This window comes from Manacus vitellinus, unplaced genomic scaffold (assembly GCF_001715985.3).
Source record: "Manacus vitellinus isolate BGI_N305 unplaced genomic scaffold, ASM171598v3 scaffold_60_pilon, whole genome shotgun sequence".
Taxonomy (NCBI): domain Eukaryota; kingdom Metazoa; phylum Chordata; class Aves; order Passeriformes; family Pipridae; genus Manacus; species Manacus vitellinus.
Genome location: NW_021940687.1, coordinates 2,848,553 through 2,864,681, shown reverse-complemented (window position 1 = coordinate 2,864,681; position 16,129 = coordinate 2,848,553). Strand labels below are relative to the sequence as shown.

At 59.3% G+C, this 16,129-nt stretch overlaps 2 protein-coding genes across 2 annotated transcripts; one reads left to right on the top strand and one right to left on the bottom strand.

The window, feature by feature from the left end:
* The first annotated feature begins 1,887 nt into the window (after positions 1-1,887).
* Positions 1,888-3,246, top strand: LOC103763463 (leucine-rich repeat-containing protein 3). The gene has a single exon (XM_008930233.2). It carries the CDS (start codon positions 1,888-1,890, stop codon positions 2,752-2,754), a length of 867 nt encoding a protein of 288 aa, XP_008928481.2. The 3' UTR covers positions 2,755-3,246.
* A 1,623-nt stretch (positions 3,247-4,869) lies between these two features.
* On the bottom strand, positions 4,870-15,907 carry LOC103763462 (thrombospondin-type laminin G domain and EAR repeat-containing protein). The gene is given in 14 exon segments (XM_018083098.2): positions 4,870-5,078; positions 5,328-5,429; positions 6,004-6,191; positions 6,270-6,499; positions 8,055-8,241; positions 9,762-9,994; positions 11,424-11,555; positions 11,943-12,099; positions 12,482-12,572; positions 12,697-12,754; positions 12,757-12,906; positions 12,909-12,933; positions 13,208-13,428; positions 15,814-15,907. Coding segments are annotated over 14 exon segments (2,022 nt in total). The 3' UTR covers positions 4,870-4,924.
* Between the last annotated feature and the right edge of the window lie 222 nt (positions 15,908-16,129).

The following is a 16,129-nucleotide window of genomic DNA, read 5'->3' as shown; positions in this document are numbered from 1 at the left end:
GGGAGGTCCAGCCTGGAGGCATGGCCGGGGAGGGAAGGGGCGATCGATCGCCCCTTACAGCAGCTGATCAAGCTTCCAGACCCGCAGTCTGGACGGCAGCCTCCGGAAAACTGCCGAAACCTCATTAGCAGCACTTAATTTTCCGTACAGGGGTGCTCCACGCGGCCACTCTCCTGCAGCCCCGTGGGGATGCTGCCTGGCTGTTCCACCGCCCTGGCCCCCAGGTCCCACTCCCCTCGTCTCCCCCGCACCGCCCCCCCACTCCGCACACCTCCGCACCGCCCGGTGGCCGCCGCGGCGGGACCGCCCGGCCCGGGGCTCCTTGGGAGCGGCCGCAGCAACAGGTGGGCGGCCCGAGCGACACGAATCCGCGGCCGAGCCGCCGCGCACCGCAGCGGCACCGGCACCGGCACCGGCACGCACCCGCACCGCACCGGCACCGCAGGCACGGCACCCTCACCGCACCGCACCCGCATTGGCACTGACCGCGATCCGGAGCCCGCCTCCGGAGGAGCCGGTAAGGGACCCCTGGGGCTTCGGGGCGGCGGGGGGTGGCGGAGGGCGGTCCGTGCCGCCCGCCGGGGTCCCGGCTCGGGGCGGGGCAGGAGAGCGGGTCGGGGCATCGCCCCCGCACACCCCTGGGGTCCGGGAGGCTGCTACTCCTCAGAGCCCCTCTGAGCCCTTCCAGGCGGTGAGGACCGGCATCGCATAACTCGCCCTCATTCCCCCGGAGAGACGGAGCTGGCGGAGCCCGGTACCTTTCGTAGGGCCAAGAGGAATTCCCGGGAAGCAGAACTTCATCTCCTCTGGCAGAGCCCACAGTGCCCCAGCCCTGGGCAGGGCCACGGGCTAAAATATGGGCAGCATCCACCCAGTATGAACATCCCTCGGGTATGAGCATTCCTCGGGTGTGAGCATCCTCCTGTGGTACCCCGAGGATGCTCACACCTGAGGGATGCTGCTGTTCCCAGGGGAATGCCATTAGCAGAAGGATGCTGCTACCAGGGGGGACAACAACTCAGTGCCCCTAATGACATCACCATGGGCCATTTAATTCCCAAGTGAAAGGCTCCCTTGGTCTCTCACCCTTCTTTCCATGGAGATTTCTTCCCCCCAGGCTGGCCAAGGCAGCAGGAGAGGTGTGAGCAGCACCAGAGGCAGAGGAAAGGTGTCCCACCTGCTTCAACTCTTGCCTTGCCCCTGACAGCACCAGGGTGTCCCTTGGGGTTTCCACATCACCCCCTTTACTGTGGTAGCAGCTCCTCTCTTCACCTCCAGCCCCCAGAGTTAGGCTATCAAACCTTACTCTTTGTTTACTTTAAAAAGCAAACTCATCTCCAAACCCTTCTTTGGCAAAACCCTTGGAAATGTGACTGTTACCAGCTCATGGACCAGAAGGGGAGGGAAAGCAAAAGAGCTCCAGATTTCGTTATTTAAAACCCCAGTGGTGATTAAGTCAGTCTGATGATCCGTGCAGTCTGACTCATCATTTTTTTAAACACTCAGTGTTGGTAAGATAGGAATTTACTGCTGCTTCTGCATCACATTGCCCCTGGAAACTGGCAGCAGGATGGGGCAGAGGCTCCCAGGCTGGACCTGCCTCCACACCTCCTTCCTGCAGCACCCTTTGTCTACCTGGGTGGTCTCTGCAGAGATAGGGGCAGGGGGCAGGGGTTTCATTCTCTGCATCTCTGTGTATAATTAAACTTAGGCCAAATTAAGCTGTTCTGGACAAGATGGTAGCCAGTGTCACTCCACCCTTGTTTTCCAAGCTCCTGAGCCCAGCCTCCCACCCCTTTGCCAGGGCACATCACACATGAGCCTTACACAATGTTCCAGGAAATAATGCCGTGTCATATCCCCTCCACCCACCGCTTCCCTCCAGCGATGGGAGAGGCTTTGCAGGAGCGCCGAGGGGCCGCCCTGCTGCCCAGGAGCTGCTGCCGCCCCCGGGGAGTTGCCGGCAGCCACGCTGAGCTGCCCGGCTGCAAGATGACCTTCACCACCACCACACCGGCCGCCAGCGTGGCCCAGGCTTTCTTCTGCCTTCTGCTCTGCGTCCCCTGGGGCAGCTCCTGCCCCCCCAGCTGCCAGTGCACGGAGCGGGCAGGGGCAAAGGCCGTCCTCTGCAGCTCCCGGCACCTGGAGGAGATCCCCAAGGACATCCCCAGAGACGCGGTGTTCCTCAAGCTGGATGCCAACAGCATCACCAGGATCCCCAGCAATGCCTTCAGGCACCTCTCCCACCTGGAGGAACTCGATCTCTCCAGGAACGCCATTGAGAAGATCGACAGGGCGGCTTTCAAAGGGGTGGCAGCAGGGCTGCGGACCCTTGACCTCTCCAGCAACCGCATCCGCAGCATTCCCAAGGAGGCCTTGCTGGCACTCAATGCCAAGCTCCGGCTGGCCAACAACCCCTGGCACTGCGAGTGCGCCTTGCAGGAGGTGCTGTGGGAGGCACGACTGGACCCTGACTCTGTCCAGGACATCACCTGCCACACGGCCCCACGGGAGGAGTACGTGGGCAAGCCGCTGCTCCAGGTCCTGGATGCCGGCGTCAACTTCTGCAGCGTGCGCCAGAGGACCACGGACGTGGCCATGTTCATCACCATGTTCGGCTGGTTCGCCATGGTCATCGTCTACGTGATCTGCTACGTCCGGCACAACCAGGAGGACGCCTGCAAGCACGTGGATTACCTGAGGTCACTGCCGAGCACCCAGGACCACGCAGAGACCACCAGCACTGCCCTGTAGTGCGGGGTTGGGGTGCCAGCTCACAGCTTCTTTGCAGGGAGCCAGCGGCCGACTTGTGGGCTTCAAAGCTTGTTGGTGGGATTCCCCCAGTGCTTGCTCCAATCCTGCACACAAGTGCCACCGACCGCCCCTCCCCAGCAACACTGGACCGAGCGTGAGCAAAGGACACGGGGGAGGGATGCTGGGGACACCTCACGCAGACCTGTCCACAGAGACCATGTTCCTGGGGGTGAATACACCCAGCCAGACCCTTTTTCCCTGCCAGAGCTGGGCTCGCAGGGAATGCAGCCCCAGCCACACGCTCGTAGTTTGCACAGGTCAAGCACCTGGTGGGAAGAGATGGGGGTGGGGGTTTGTGGGGCCAGGAGGTCACTGGGGTGCCGAGGGTCACTGCAGTGGGGTCACCCCATCCTGGCTCCAAGCCCTGTGGAAAGCAGGACATTATCCCCAACGCTCCATGTGGCATCTCAGCAGCCTCTGCCTGCCTCCAGCAACCTGGGGGGGGGATCTCCCAAACCTTTGGCTCCTCAATAAAGCCCCGCGCACAGGAAAAGCCTCAGGGTTTGTGCTACGCTGAGAGCTGGGTGTCTGGGGCAGAGGGTGGTGCTCGGGGGGGTTGATCTTGTCCTATTTCAATCTCTCCCAAAGCAGACCAGCCTAAATTCAATGTACCAGCATGACTTCCATTAGGTGCCATCCCTTCCACCCTCAGCCCAGCCTGGCTCAAGCAGGGACCAGCTGCCCAAATGCATCTGGTACATCTTGCCTCATCTTTCCCTTTCTCAGAGCTGAATTTGAGCTGCTGCTGGTGGCTTGGCGTGATGGAAGCAAATCAAATTTTCCCTCATCTCACAAGCGAGAAATGGTCCTTCCTGGCAGAGCCAGGTGCAGCTGCAATGAACAGGGGGAGGAGGAAGGGATGCAGAGCCTCTCCCAGGTCTGTACCCTGGGGCAGCTCAAGCTGTGACTCCTCAGTCCTTCTTGCAGGGTTGGCACATCCTGAGGGCTCCGCAGCTCCAGGGTGGGTGGCCCAGCTCCAGCAGGAAACCTGGGCCTGGGGAAGACTGAGTGATGCTCTGGGACAGTCAGGTGAGGCAGAGGGTCCTGGGTTGGGGGGGAACAGAGGGGCAGCCTCAACCCGGCACACTGCTGTGCTCAGGGCCACCTCATCCTCATGGACATGGACATGGCTCCACCTCATCCGGGGGTGACTTGTTGGGTGAAGGGATGCCTCTGCCATGGGCAGAGCAGTTTGGGTACTCACATGGGATGAAGGCTGGGTGCACACAGTTTATTAGAGCTCTGGTTAAGCAAAAGAGTCCCCAAGCAAAGGCGAGGAAAAGAAAAGAGGCCACAGTTTCACCTGGCGCAGTTTTGGATCTTTCCCGTGCCCGTGGTAGCTGGATTTGTCCAAATGCATAGCAGGTTTTCTCAGGAGTCGCTAACCCCAGGCAAAGGTGTGCAGGGACCAGCACTGGTCCTTGTACACACTGACGGGCTTGTACAACACACACGTGACATGTCAAGGACAACCCAAACCAGCCACAGCAGAGCAACAGGGGGGGAAGGCACCCGCAGCAGTGTCTAGGGGTGGGGATGCCACCAAAGGTGACACCAAGAGTGGCTGCAATGTCAAACCAGATGGTCCTCAGCAGCATCGCAGCACCAGGCACTGGGCAGCCAAAGCCAAGCCTGGACCGACCTTTTTCCGCAGTTTCTCACATGTTTACTCCCCTCTGCCATGCACCCACCCTGCCAGCTCATGCTCTGCTCAGTCTCTTCCTTCCCTGGCTTTGTGCAACCTCTGGCCACAGCCACTGGCACCTCTGGGTCCCTCCTAGCTGGAGACTGCCAAGTGTCAGGTCCCAGTGAGCCCTGGGAAGCACCTGGGTGCCAGGAACCTTGTGTAGGACATGGCTCTGAAGCATGGTGGGAGAGCTTTCCCAGGAGAAACAGCACCAAAGCAGGGTCTCAGCCCCTTTGCCAGCCCCCAGACAAGGCTGCAGGGAGCCCTGGAGCTCCCTCCTCCTCCTCCTCCTCCTCCTCCCCTTCCTGCAGAGTGCACAGCCACTGCTGACGCTGCAGCCGTTCCTGGGCTCTGCGGTCCATCTTCACCTGGATGCCCAGCTCGCCCCCGTCCTGGCGATGAGCTGAGCATGTCTCAGCCACCTCAGGTGGTTTTCAGCTTGAGCACCTTGGAGAGCGGCTCCTTGGCGCTGGAGTAGAGCAGGTAGGAGCCCTCGGCGGTGTGGAAAACCTCCCAGTCCCTGCAGCCGACGGTGGGGAGGTGATGGGCTGCCACGAAGCCTTCGTAGCCTTGCCACCTGCACGGGAAGGGCAGTTAGCTCCCAGGACACCTGGGAGGGGCAGGAAAGCTGAGCCCTGGGGCTGGCATCTCCCACTTCCCCCCTGTTTCGGGGTGGGATGTCCTTCACTGGGGCTCCTCGTTCCTGCCCGAAAGCAGGGAGCAGTCCTATCCCTCCTCCCTGGGCAGACGCACCAGGTTACACCCATGCAGGGTCGTTCCTGCTGGGAACAACGCCCAAGCTCCCCAGCCCTGCCCTCTGCAGTACCTGTAGATAATGCTGTTAACGGAGAAGGTGAAGCCATCGAAGGAGTTTGCTACCACCAGAAAAGAGTCGTCTCCCACCGAGAAGAACTCCCAGTCCAGGGCACTGGGCATGAAGAAAGCAGAGGGGCAGGTGAGGTGGCCCCTGTGTGGCCAGCTGAAGAAGGGGCTGTGTGTCCATGGGGCTGAGCCCACCCCACTCCAATCTCTGCCACCCTGATGACACACAGAAAACCCTGCTCTTCCCAGGTTGCTCCTGAAAGAAATCCAGCCTCGTTCTCAAATCCAGGGCCTTCTCCCAGCTCCCACTGGGATTTGGTGCCAAGGAGCTGTCACCCATCACCCTCTCCACCAGTCTCAGTCCCTGGCAGTGTGAAAACCTGCAGGAACCCTCCTGGAGACAAGCGAGTGCAGTTTTAAACTGAAAGAGGAAAGGCTGTGGCACGGGTTGCCCAGGGAAGCTGTGGCTGCCCCATCCCTGCAAGGGTCCAAGGACAAGTTGGACAGAGCTTGGAGCAACTGGATCTAGTGGAAGTGTCCCTGCCTGTGGCAAGGAGGTTGGAATGAGATGATCTTTAAGGTCCCTTCCACCCCAAACCATTCTATGACTCTATGAGACCTCTGGGCTGCTCAGGGGAAGGACATGGACTGAGGAGCACCCTGACTGCGAGTAAAGGTACCTGTAGGTGAGAAGGTCCTGGAATTTAACAAACATCTGAGCGGTGATGTTCAGCTCATAGATGGAGGAGTTGATGGCATAGAAGTTGGAGGGCGCTGGCATCCCACTGTCATAGCTGTGGCTGTTGGCAACAGCCAGGAAGACTCTGTCCCCAATATGAAAAACCTCCCAGTCGGCAGCACCAAATGTCTGTGGGGAGGGAGACCATGAGACATGCTGGCTCACCTAAACCCAGAGGGGGACTGAGGAGCAATAGGCAAGCCTTACCAGGATAGACTGGAAGAGCTGGAAAGACCCACTGAGCCAGATGTAGATGTGTGAGTAGATCTTAGTGGATGTGCCATTGAATGTGTTAGCTACAGCCAAGAAGGAATACGGTCCGACGGTGAAAAATTCCCAGTCGTAGGCTCCAGAGGTAGGAATGGTCTGGTTAGTTTCAAACAACCCTGTCCTGGGGTTCCACCTGTATATCACACTATCTATATTGTGGTTGTTCCCTGGGGAAGACAGATGGACAGACACGCACTATGAGGGAAAAGGATACCTGGCTTGTCTAAGAAACAGGTTCAACCACGTGAATTTTTGCCAGCATGTCACCTGTTGCTGCCCAAGAAGTAGCTGAAGAGATTCTACAGCCTCCACCCCTACCTCGTGTCTCCATTCCCGTCTAGAGCCTCAACCCCTCCCTAGAACCTCCATCCCTAACTAGAGCCTCCATTCCTGTCTAGAGGCTCCACCTACACCTAGAGCCTCTATCCCTACCTAGAGCCTCCATCCCATGGCACACACCAGCAGCTTGTCCTGAGCGTACGGTGGCAGCTTTGTGGCAGCCCTGGCAGAGGAGGGACAGGTGGGTGCCATGTCCCTAAAGGAGCAGTAGCCCAGAGGCACCGTGCCAGTGTCCCAGGGCAGCCAAGTTCTGCTGGTGGTCCCACGGGCTGGCTCTGTGTGCTGGGGCCAGTCCCACAGCTCCTGGCATCGTGGGCTGCCCCCCAGCACCAAAGCATGTGCTCCATCCAGCTCCTGGGCTCTGCTCAAGCATCTCGACCTCACACCTGTGTGGGACCCAGCTGGCTTTAAATCCTCATTGCAGCAGAAGGGACTTGGGCAGGAAAGGCTGCAGGGAGAATGTGTAGGAATGGCCACATGGATAAGTGGCAGCTCTTCAGGGACTGACCATCCACCTGCCTCCAAAGGAAACATCCCCAGGTTGGCTTAGCCATGGTGGTTTTAACCCCTGCATGCATGTCTGCTGGAGGGACCACACTGCCATGGGAGTAGGTCTCATCCAAACTGGCCATGGTGGGGTCCAAGAGGTGACACATGGAGTTTCCAGCCCAGCTCACAGGTGCCCAAGGAACCCGCCACCAGCTCCGAGCCTGGTGCCAGAGGAGCTGATTTCCCTGGAGCCAGCCCTGATGGCAGGGAGAGAGCCCATTAGCTGAGTGTTTTGAACCCAGCTGGGAGCATCCTGGAGATCCAGGGCTGTGCTATCGACCCATTCATCCCTCCATGCTGAGGAGTGCATGTCCCAGCACAGAACTATTCCCAGGGCCTGGGAAGGGGAACAAGGCTGGATCATGTCTGCAGGGTGCCCGGGGAGGGAGGGAGGGATGTCAGCAGGCTCTCACTCAGGTTCCCTCAGTTTCCCATGTGCAAAAGGCTCAGCCTGGGGTGCTACCAGGTTACGTAGCGTTGGGGATAAAAATGAAAAGAAGCAGAGATTCAGCACAGACACTGTCCCCACTCTTGTCCTTGTCTTCTGCTGCCAGAAACCCAGAGGGGGACTGCATCAGCCACTTCCCCAAACACTCTTCTCCCCTATAATGGGAGGGTCTGCATGGCTCCAGGCTTCCTGAAGGACACCACGCTCCCAGCTGTGTGCACATCTCCCTGGCTTTGCCCTGCACTCTGCTCCAGCAGAGGATGCACAGGGAGCCGCGGGGTTTCCACAGCAACCGGAGGATGCTCTGAGCAGGTACCTGTGGCGGGGCACTTGTCATGGTCCCAGATGTCACCCCAGGGCCTGTAGGGAATATGAGGGCTGGGTACCTTCTCTGTGGTTGACCACAGCGAGGAAAGCCTCCCCCTCAATGACAAAGGCCTCCCAGTCCCTGGCGCTGTGCGTGGTGATCCGCTGGTACATGATGAATTTTGCTTTCCTGCGGCTCCACTTGTATATTACAGAGAACTCCTGACCCCTCTCGTTCTGCTCAAAATTCGCCACTGCTAGGAAGATCTGAAAAGGAATAAGCCAGGACAGCTTGATTTTCTCCTCTCAAAGGAGGATGGGCAAGAATGGGCGTGGGGAGGTGGGATGGGGGACCAGGGATGAGGTGGCTATTGTAGGACAAGGTGGCCCTGGCTGGGGTCCCTAAGCAGTCCCCAAGCACCACAGTGCACTCAAAGTGGGGACAGGGACCCAGTGGCCTGTGGGGGTGTTTGTGCATGGCAGGGACACGACTCTCAGTCACAGCCTCTTAGACAAGGGGAGGGAGAGCTGAGCTGTGTCTGCTTGCGCCTCACCAGCCTCAGGAATGGGGAGCATGGATGTGAAATGGACTGGGGAGGGAGGGAGGTTCAGGCTACCAAACCTTCCTGTAAAGAAGGTGGCTCAGAAGAAAAATCGCAGACATGATGACAATGACAATAATGATAACAATTCCCCGAGACAAAACATTTTCCAGACCAAGAAACCCCTGTGCAAATGTCAGGGACAGCTGTGGTGCAGCAGAGGTAGCCAAGCGCAAGGTGGGGAGCACATCCAACCTCTGTCATGCTGTCTCCACCATTCCAGTGTCTTTCAGATGAAGTGGCAGAGGTTTTGCCCCAGTTTAGGCCACAAAGAGGCACAGGGCCACAGCCCACAGGGAGGAAACAGTCAGTGGGGAGGTCTCCTGCCTGTGAGGGTGCAGTGGAGTGATGGAGAGCAGTGTTGGGGATGCCAGGCATGTTCCCAGCCCAAAGCCAGCACTGCAACACAGCTGCACTTTCAGGGCCTGACCAGGTTTTCTGCAGGACCCCACCGTCATGTTCCCCTTCCACCAACAGAGGACATGGCCTGTTTGTATCCAACCAGCAGGGCTGTTGGTAACACCAAGCCTGGAGGTACCCACCCCTCTGTACCCTGCAGCATGTGGTTGGCAGCAGAGGAGCCCTGCAGCCACCCTAGTGACAAAGCTAGAATGGGTCATGCCAGAGGGGAAATGATCTCAGCTCCCCAGGAGCCCTGCACAGAGCTGGCTCTCAGCAGGTGCCTTGCCCAGGGCTCCTCCAAAAGTGATAAGCTTCCAAGGGGAGAGAACCAGGCAGATACTCTTCACAAGTCCCATGGCAGACTGCTCAGGGGAGGAGAGGTGACTCTGAAGTCCCAGAATGATTTAAAAGCATGAGAGCTTGAAAATGCAGGAGGTTGAAATCAGTGGGTCTTGGGAGGGAGCTGCAGGCTCTGATGGCTCTCTAAGACCACAGGTAGATCTCTGAGATGCAGTTACCTACTCTGCCAGGATCAGGTGCTGGAAATGGCTTGGGTGGATGCAGCTGTGCCTCAGCAAAAAACACAGCAGGCAGCCCACAGATGAGCCAGCAGTCCCTGGAGAGACCTTGGTCAGCTGAACACATGTATCAGCGTGACTCCACCAAAGAGAGGAAGATTCACTCCCGAAACTATGCCCAAGACTCTGGGCTTCAGAGAAGCCACTGTTGGGCAACTGCACTCTAATGTACTGAAACACAGAGGCACCTTCCAGGCAGACTCACCTTCTTCCCAATGGTGAAATACTTCCAGGACTGAGCTTGGTAGGTGCGGATGTTCTGGTAGGGCACAAACTTGCCGTCGGTCCATTTGTAGACGGCCGATCCCGGCGGGGTGACCCGGTTGGCCGTGGCTGCAAACAGTCCCACCTTCGGGATGGTGAAGACCTCAATCCCCATCGTCTCCGAGTTGGTCACCAGGTTCTGGTATTCCTCCACATAGTCCAGCCTGTGCTTGACTGGGAGACCACAAAAAAAGAGAGGGGAGGTTAAAATCAGATAATTTTGGCTGGAGAGAGGCCTCGTGCCGGCTTTGTGGCAGTTGCTGCTGTGTGGAGCTTTATGGGGGAAGGGAAGGTCCTGGTGTCACTGGGGGTGAAGGGCCAAACCAAGGGGGTGGTAAAAGGATTGACTCCACCCTGATGGGCAGCACATCCAGCCCCATCCATCCCTGCCTGTTCCCCAGTGGAGGGCAGGGCTGTCTCCTCTGGGAGCGGGGAAGATCCCCATGCCATGGATTTTGATCACTTTGATATATTTATCCTCAAAAGACCAAGGAGGAGAGGAAGAGACCTACAGTCCACTGGGCTGCTGAGAGCAGCCAGGTTAGCCCACACTCACCTGCAGCAACCCTGCCCAGCTGCTGGCTCTGGCTGGAGTCAGCATGAGCTCTGGGAGAGGTTAGAGAAGACTTAGACAGAATTAACACCAGAAATAGGAGCAGAAACCTCCAGAATTGCCCCAAAGGCAAATGGCTGGGCACTGGAGAAGGGCCAGTGTCGGTGGCACCAAGGGGCACAGGTCAGTAAGATCCCAGCATGAGGTGTCCTGGGACATGGTGCCAATCTGTACTGATGACTTCCAGAGGCAGGGAAGGATAGGGGATCCAGTGACTGCCAGTTCCTGTGGGGAGCAAATGGCTCATCCAAGCCCACCCAGTGGATATCAGCAGAAGAAAAATGCTGGAAGAGGAGTGAAGGGAAGCATGATTTGGCTGATGGCATATCCCATACTCCATGTCCTCTCCAGGGATCCTGGGAAAACTGCCTAGAGTGCGTGGGAGAGTGCCAGTGGGTGAAATCCATGTCATTATTGAATAACATCCATCCACCCGGGCTCTGGTTGTTTTTTTCAGCTTGGTGCTCCCACTGTTTTCCTCACAAAGTGTCCCAACAGAGCCATGACAATATGGGGACCTGCCTCTGCCACCCTCCCAATGCTGCCCCAGTATTTCTGGCAGCTGATGAGTCTCTCTGCTCCTCCTTGTCCACCCCACAAGCGCTTCAGCACCAGGAGCACCACAACCTTTGGGAACCCATGGCAGGGAGCACAACCCCCTGAACATGGCTCTACATGGGGTGAGCTGTCCTTCTTGGACAGACTAGGAGCTCATCCTGCCCTGAGAAGCCCCAGGAGAGATGGATAAGAAGAAGGTGGATGGACCACAGAGGCACTTGAATCAAGAGCAGTTCTGGAAGTGCTGGTGTGGGCACTGAGAACAAAGCAAAGCCTGGCTGAGCAGGGGAGGGGCAGGGGGCAGGCCCCCTCACTCTGCTGCTGATTCCCATCCCAAAGCCATCAAAAGGGCAGATGTCAGCTCCTGCTCTGCTGCAAGAGCCTCCCTTCCTCCCTCCCTCCCAAAGAGTGCCAGTACCTCCCCAGCAGTACCTTCCAGCATGGGGACCCAGGCGCTGCCGTTGCAGAGGTACAGCCCTCGTCGGGAGGCGTTGAACCAGAACTGCGCCTTCTCCTGCTTGGTGCAGCGTGGACGGGACCCCAGGGTCACCTTCGTGTCAGTCTCTGGCCACGAGATGAGTGAGGCAGGAGCCTCTTAGCACACACAGTGGAGGAACAGAGAGGTAGGAGGGTTGGATGTCCCGGTCTCATCCTGATAATGGGCACCAGGGAATGGGGGAAATGGCAACCCAGCACCAACCTGGGAAGACACAGACTGGCAAAAGCCTGTGTGGGGCCACTAACATGAGCCCAGTGCTGCTAAGGGATCCGGGCAGGAGCACCCTGTCTCTCCAGGGGAGTTTTGGACAGGGATCCCATCCCACACCGTGAGAAACAGAGGGTGCTGGTGGCACCTTCTCCCCCCCTGCTCCTGCTCCATGTTCTGCCACACACAAAGGCTTTTCCTCACAGAGGCAGGGGTGGCTGACAGAGGCACTGGGGGGCACTGACCGTAGGGGTATTTGAGCACCTCGTTGCTCGCTGGCTTCATGGGAGCATCCTGGAGGACAGTGGGGATAGAGAGCGTTGCTACTTTGAAGTTCATGGTGGTGCATATCCGAGGGGTGGCATCGGCTCCTGGCAGCAGGACAAGCTGTCTCAGCAAGCCCTGGGAAAGTGGGAGCAGCGGGATGGAGAGCAAGTCCAGCAAGACCACAGAATGGGAACTGCAGGTGATTCATGCCTAGGATTTTCTGCCCGACTCCTGCTCATTGCCCTCCCTCCTAGGGATGCAGAAGTCTCCATGGGATTCACACACATTTATCAAATCCCATATGCCCAGCTCATGCAATCTAACAGCTGGTGTGAGGGGAGCACTGACATGGGGCTCAGAGCTGCAGCTGCCTTTCACTGCCTCCACAAGAACCCACAGCTACCTCTGCTTCCTGCCCTGCCACTGTAGGGGGCTGAGAGGGGGCTGTGGGTCACCCCACGGCCAGCCACGAGCACCCCCGGGCACCCGTGGGCACCCCACACCATGGGTCACCTACCGTGAACACGCCTTTCCTTCTCCGCCTGTTGCCCAGGTAGAAGCTGGCTCTCCTCACCGACAGCGAGGCTGGAAACGGCGTCTCCACCACCCTGAGGACGGGCAGAGAAAAGGCAGGGACAATTTCATGGCATCTACTGATGGCCCGGGGAGATGCTGGTGGAGGGACACCGCCCCGCCCGCCCTTCTGAACCCCGCCGCTGCCCCCTGACCTACACATCCTTGGGGATGCTGCAGTCCACCGTCAGGGAGAAGGACTGGCCGGAGACAGCAGGACGAGCGTGTGCCACTGGCCGTCGGAGAGGGAGACGTTTGGGAGGTGACGCGGGTCTGCAGCCGCCGGCGCGCTCCTGGCTCAGAAGAGGAAGTGAAGCTTGTCGGGGGCGTAGCGGCAGCCACCACACAGCACGCCGGGGCTCTCCTGCCCATCAGCGAGAAGATGTATTCGTTCCTCTGCGGGAGGGCGAACGGGATCCCGCCTGCTGCCTGCCGCGGGCTTGCGGGGCCGCGCTTGTGCCCCCTGTACCCGCGCTGTGGCCCCCTGTGCCACCCTGTGCCCGCCCTGTACCCGCCCTGTGCTCGCCCTGTGCCCCCCCTGTGCCAGCCTGTGCCCGCGCCGTGCCCAACCTGAGCCCGCCCTGTGCCCACCCTGTGCTCGCCTGTGCCCGGCGCTGTGCTCGCCCTGTCCTCGCCCTGTGCCTGCCCTGTGCCCGCCGGCCGCGCTCACCTTGGCGGGGACGCCGAGCACCCTCAGCGTGACGATGATGGAGAACTCCTCGGGGAAGCGGTCGCAGTGGATGAAGAGCCGGGAGGCGGGGAAGGCCAGGGCGCGGGGCCGGGAGGCGGCGAGCTGGAAGCCGCGCAGCCCCTGCACCTGGAACACCCGCATGCCGCGGGCCAGCGCTCCGGCCGGCACCACCTCCGAGAGGATGTCCAGCGGGCGCAGGTCTGTGCCGAGGGACAGCGGAGCATGTCACAGCGGTGAAAGCCATCCCACCCTGTCCCACTGTGGGATGGGGCCCCCACTGCGCTGGCTGGGGTGCCCCATGGCAGCAGGATGGCTCAGTGTGCCCCAGTAGCCTGCTGGCCCTTGCCTGGGGTCCACCCCGAGCCCCTGCTTTGGGGCCAGAGGGAACATTTGCCCTCCAGAGACCGAGGCTGGCGTCTCCATCCCCACAGCAGGAACACCGGGTGTGCAGAGCCACCCCACTAATGCAGCTCTGAATGCTGTCAGTGGAGCTGGGACTTGCCAGCCGGGCAGCCCCAGCTTCCTCGGGATACACCAGCACCAGCAACTGCAGCCAGAACCAGGAGAGCAGGCAGGGATCCAACACTGTGGGCTTGCTTATGGGGCATGGGGAGAGCTCTACCCTTCAGTCCCGGTTCAGGCTGTCCCAACCCAGCCCTAATTGCACACACGCACACGTACTCCCCCAGCAGGCACCAAAACCACTCATTATAAATAATTAATCTCTCCCCAGAAAAGAAAACAACGTGCCCAGCCCCAGGGCATCACCCCGGTGAGAACACACCATGCATGGGCACCACAAAGTGCCACCCCACAGAGCAGTGCCAGGGTGACCGTCAGTCTGATGTCTCAGCAAGCCCCGAGCCAGCAGCCACAGGAAGCGCTGTACCTGCTGTGGGGGCTTCTCCGACCTTCCTGGCCTTGGCACCCTCCTGTTTTTACTTTTGAATGCTTCCCTGGCAGACCTGCATCGTCTGCAAAGAAGAGCGTTGATGCCCAGGGGATGAAGCAGCACTTGGCTACAGTAAAATACCCCTGATTTCATCCCAACCCCACTGAGACTCAGCTTTTAGCTCCAATTTGTACTAATAAATCCCGGCTGCTGGGGCACAGCGGGAGAGCTGGGAGGGAGGGAGATGGGAGCAAGGCTGGGCCATGTATCTGAATCCAAAACAGCTGGAGAAGGGAAGCGCTTCCTCCTGGCACCCCTGGCCAGCCCAATTCCAGGTGGGCAGAGCAAAGAGGAATCTGCTCATATTGCTTCATTCAGCCCAGAGCAGAGAGATCAGTGAGATCTTTCCCAGCCTGGCAACTCTGCATGCCCCCTGCTTGCCCCACCACTGGTTTAAGCTGCTCCTAAAGCAAAGCCTCGTTGGGGGAGGTTTAACTCGAATGGCTTATTTCAGAAACGCACCACTCTTGGAATGGCCAGTTTCCATTTTCCCCAGCAAAAAGTACAAGCTGAACTCAGGCTTGGATTTGCAGGGGGGTTTAGGAGTCCTCAACTGCCCCTGGGCTGGTGGGGATGAGCCAGGAGACAGCTCAGGTGGGGCTGGAGGCTGTGGGCCAGGAAGGGACCGAGTCCCAAAACCAAACCCAAATCTCTAAACCCAAAGATGTGCATCCCTGTCTGTCTCCCATATCTGGCACTGCTAAGGCTGGGAGAGCAGCTGGGGTGCTCCAGCCCAGCTTGGGCAGTACATATGGTGCCAGGGCACCTTGTGCTGGGGTCCTCAGCCTTGACATCCCTGGCAGGGACATTGCCAGAGAGACTTGAGCACCTCAAGGAAGAGGCAGTGGGCAGAAACTCTCCAGTCTCTCCCAGTTGTCCTTCTCACATCATCTGTGCTGTAATAAAATGCAAATACAGGCACCATCAAGCTGGGACAAACCCCAAACATACAGAGCCTGGGCCCAAGCAGCCCCAAAAACTGAGCTCAGGTTTCACTGCCTACACAGCACAGGGACGGGGATGGGATGGCAGAGCCAGGGCATGGGGATCCCCTTCAGCTCAGGCTCCTCTTGGAAATACCATTGGAGCTGCCAGCTCCTTGGCTGGGGGCAGTGGGACAGAGACATTTACTCCCAGAGGGTGCAGATTGTGCCTGTCAGAGAGCAGGAGAGTCTGGGGCAGGAGGGACTTTCCAAGGGGACTTCATGGCTCACGTCTCCTCTTTCCAGCCCTTCCCCTCTCATGTTGTCCCCCGGGCCAGCAGACCTTGGGACAATGCTTGTGCCGTAGGGACAGGCACACAGGTCTCTCCACAGCTCTGAGAGGGTTGCTGGTGGGGGCTGCAGGTGCAGGAACGATCCCACTACCCGCTGTCCATGGGTGCTGGCCATGGGTGCTGGAAGCTGCAGCACCTGAGGCATAACAGGCACCTGGAATCCTGGGGCTGGGCTGCCAGTGAGAGGCTGACCCACCTGAGGCATGCCCCCCAAAACAGAGCACATCTTCTGGGGTCTGCCGTGTCAGTGCAGGGAACACCCCATCCATGGGAGCACGTTTCCCGGCAGGGCTAACACCTGTCTTGACACCCCCCTCGCGGTGTGCAGCCCACCCACCCCCTGCCTTCCGCTCCTACCTGTGCAGTGCTGCCACGTCCTGCCTCCTCGGATGAAGCCCCCACCGCTGGCCCAGCGGAGGAGGATGACCCAGAGCAGCAGCGGAGCCGACATCGGGGGGGCTGGTCTCAGGGGGTCCATCCACCGGGACACCCCTGCTGTCCACTCCCTCCTGCCCCGGCAGGCGCTGCTCGGCTCAGCTCCCCGGGGGCTCTCGCATGCTCTGTGGTGGGACCCCCCGGAGCACCCCAGTACCGATCCGTCCTCCTCGGGGATGGGTCACCCCAGGCTTCTAAGCCTCGGCTCTGCCGTTGCCTTGCGTGGGCATCACCCCCG

Excerpts from the sequence above, each read along its gene's own strand:
- LOC103763463 (XM_008930233.2), top strand. The coding sequence starts at position 1,888 with ATGGGAGAGGCTTTGCAGGAGCGCCGAGGGGCCGCCCTGCTGCCCAGG.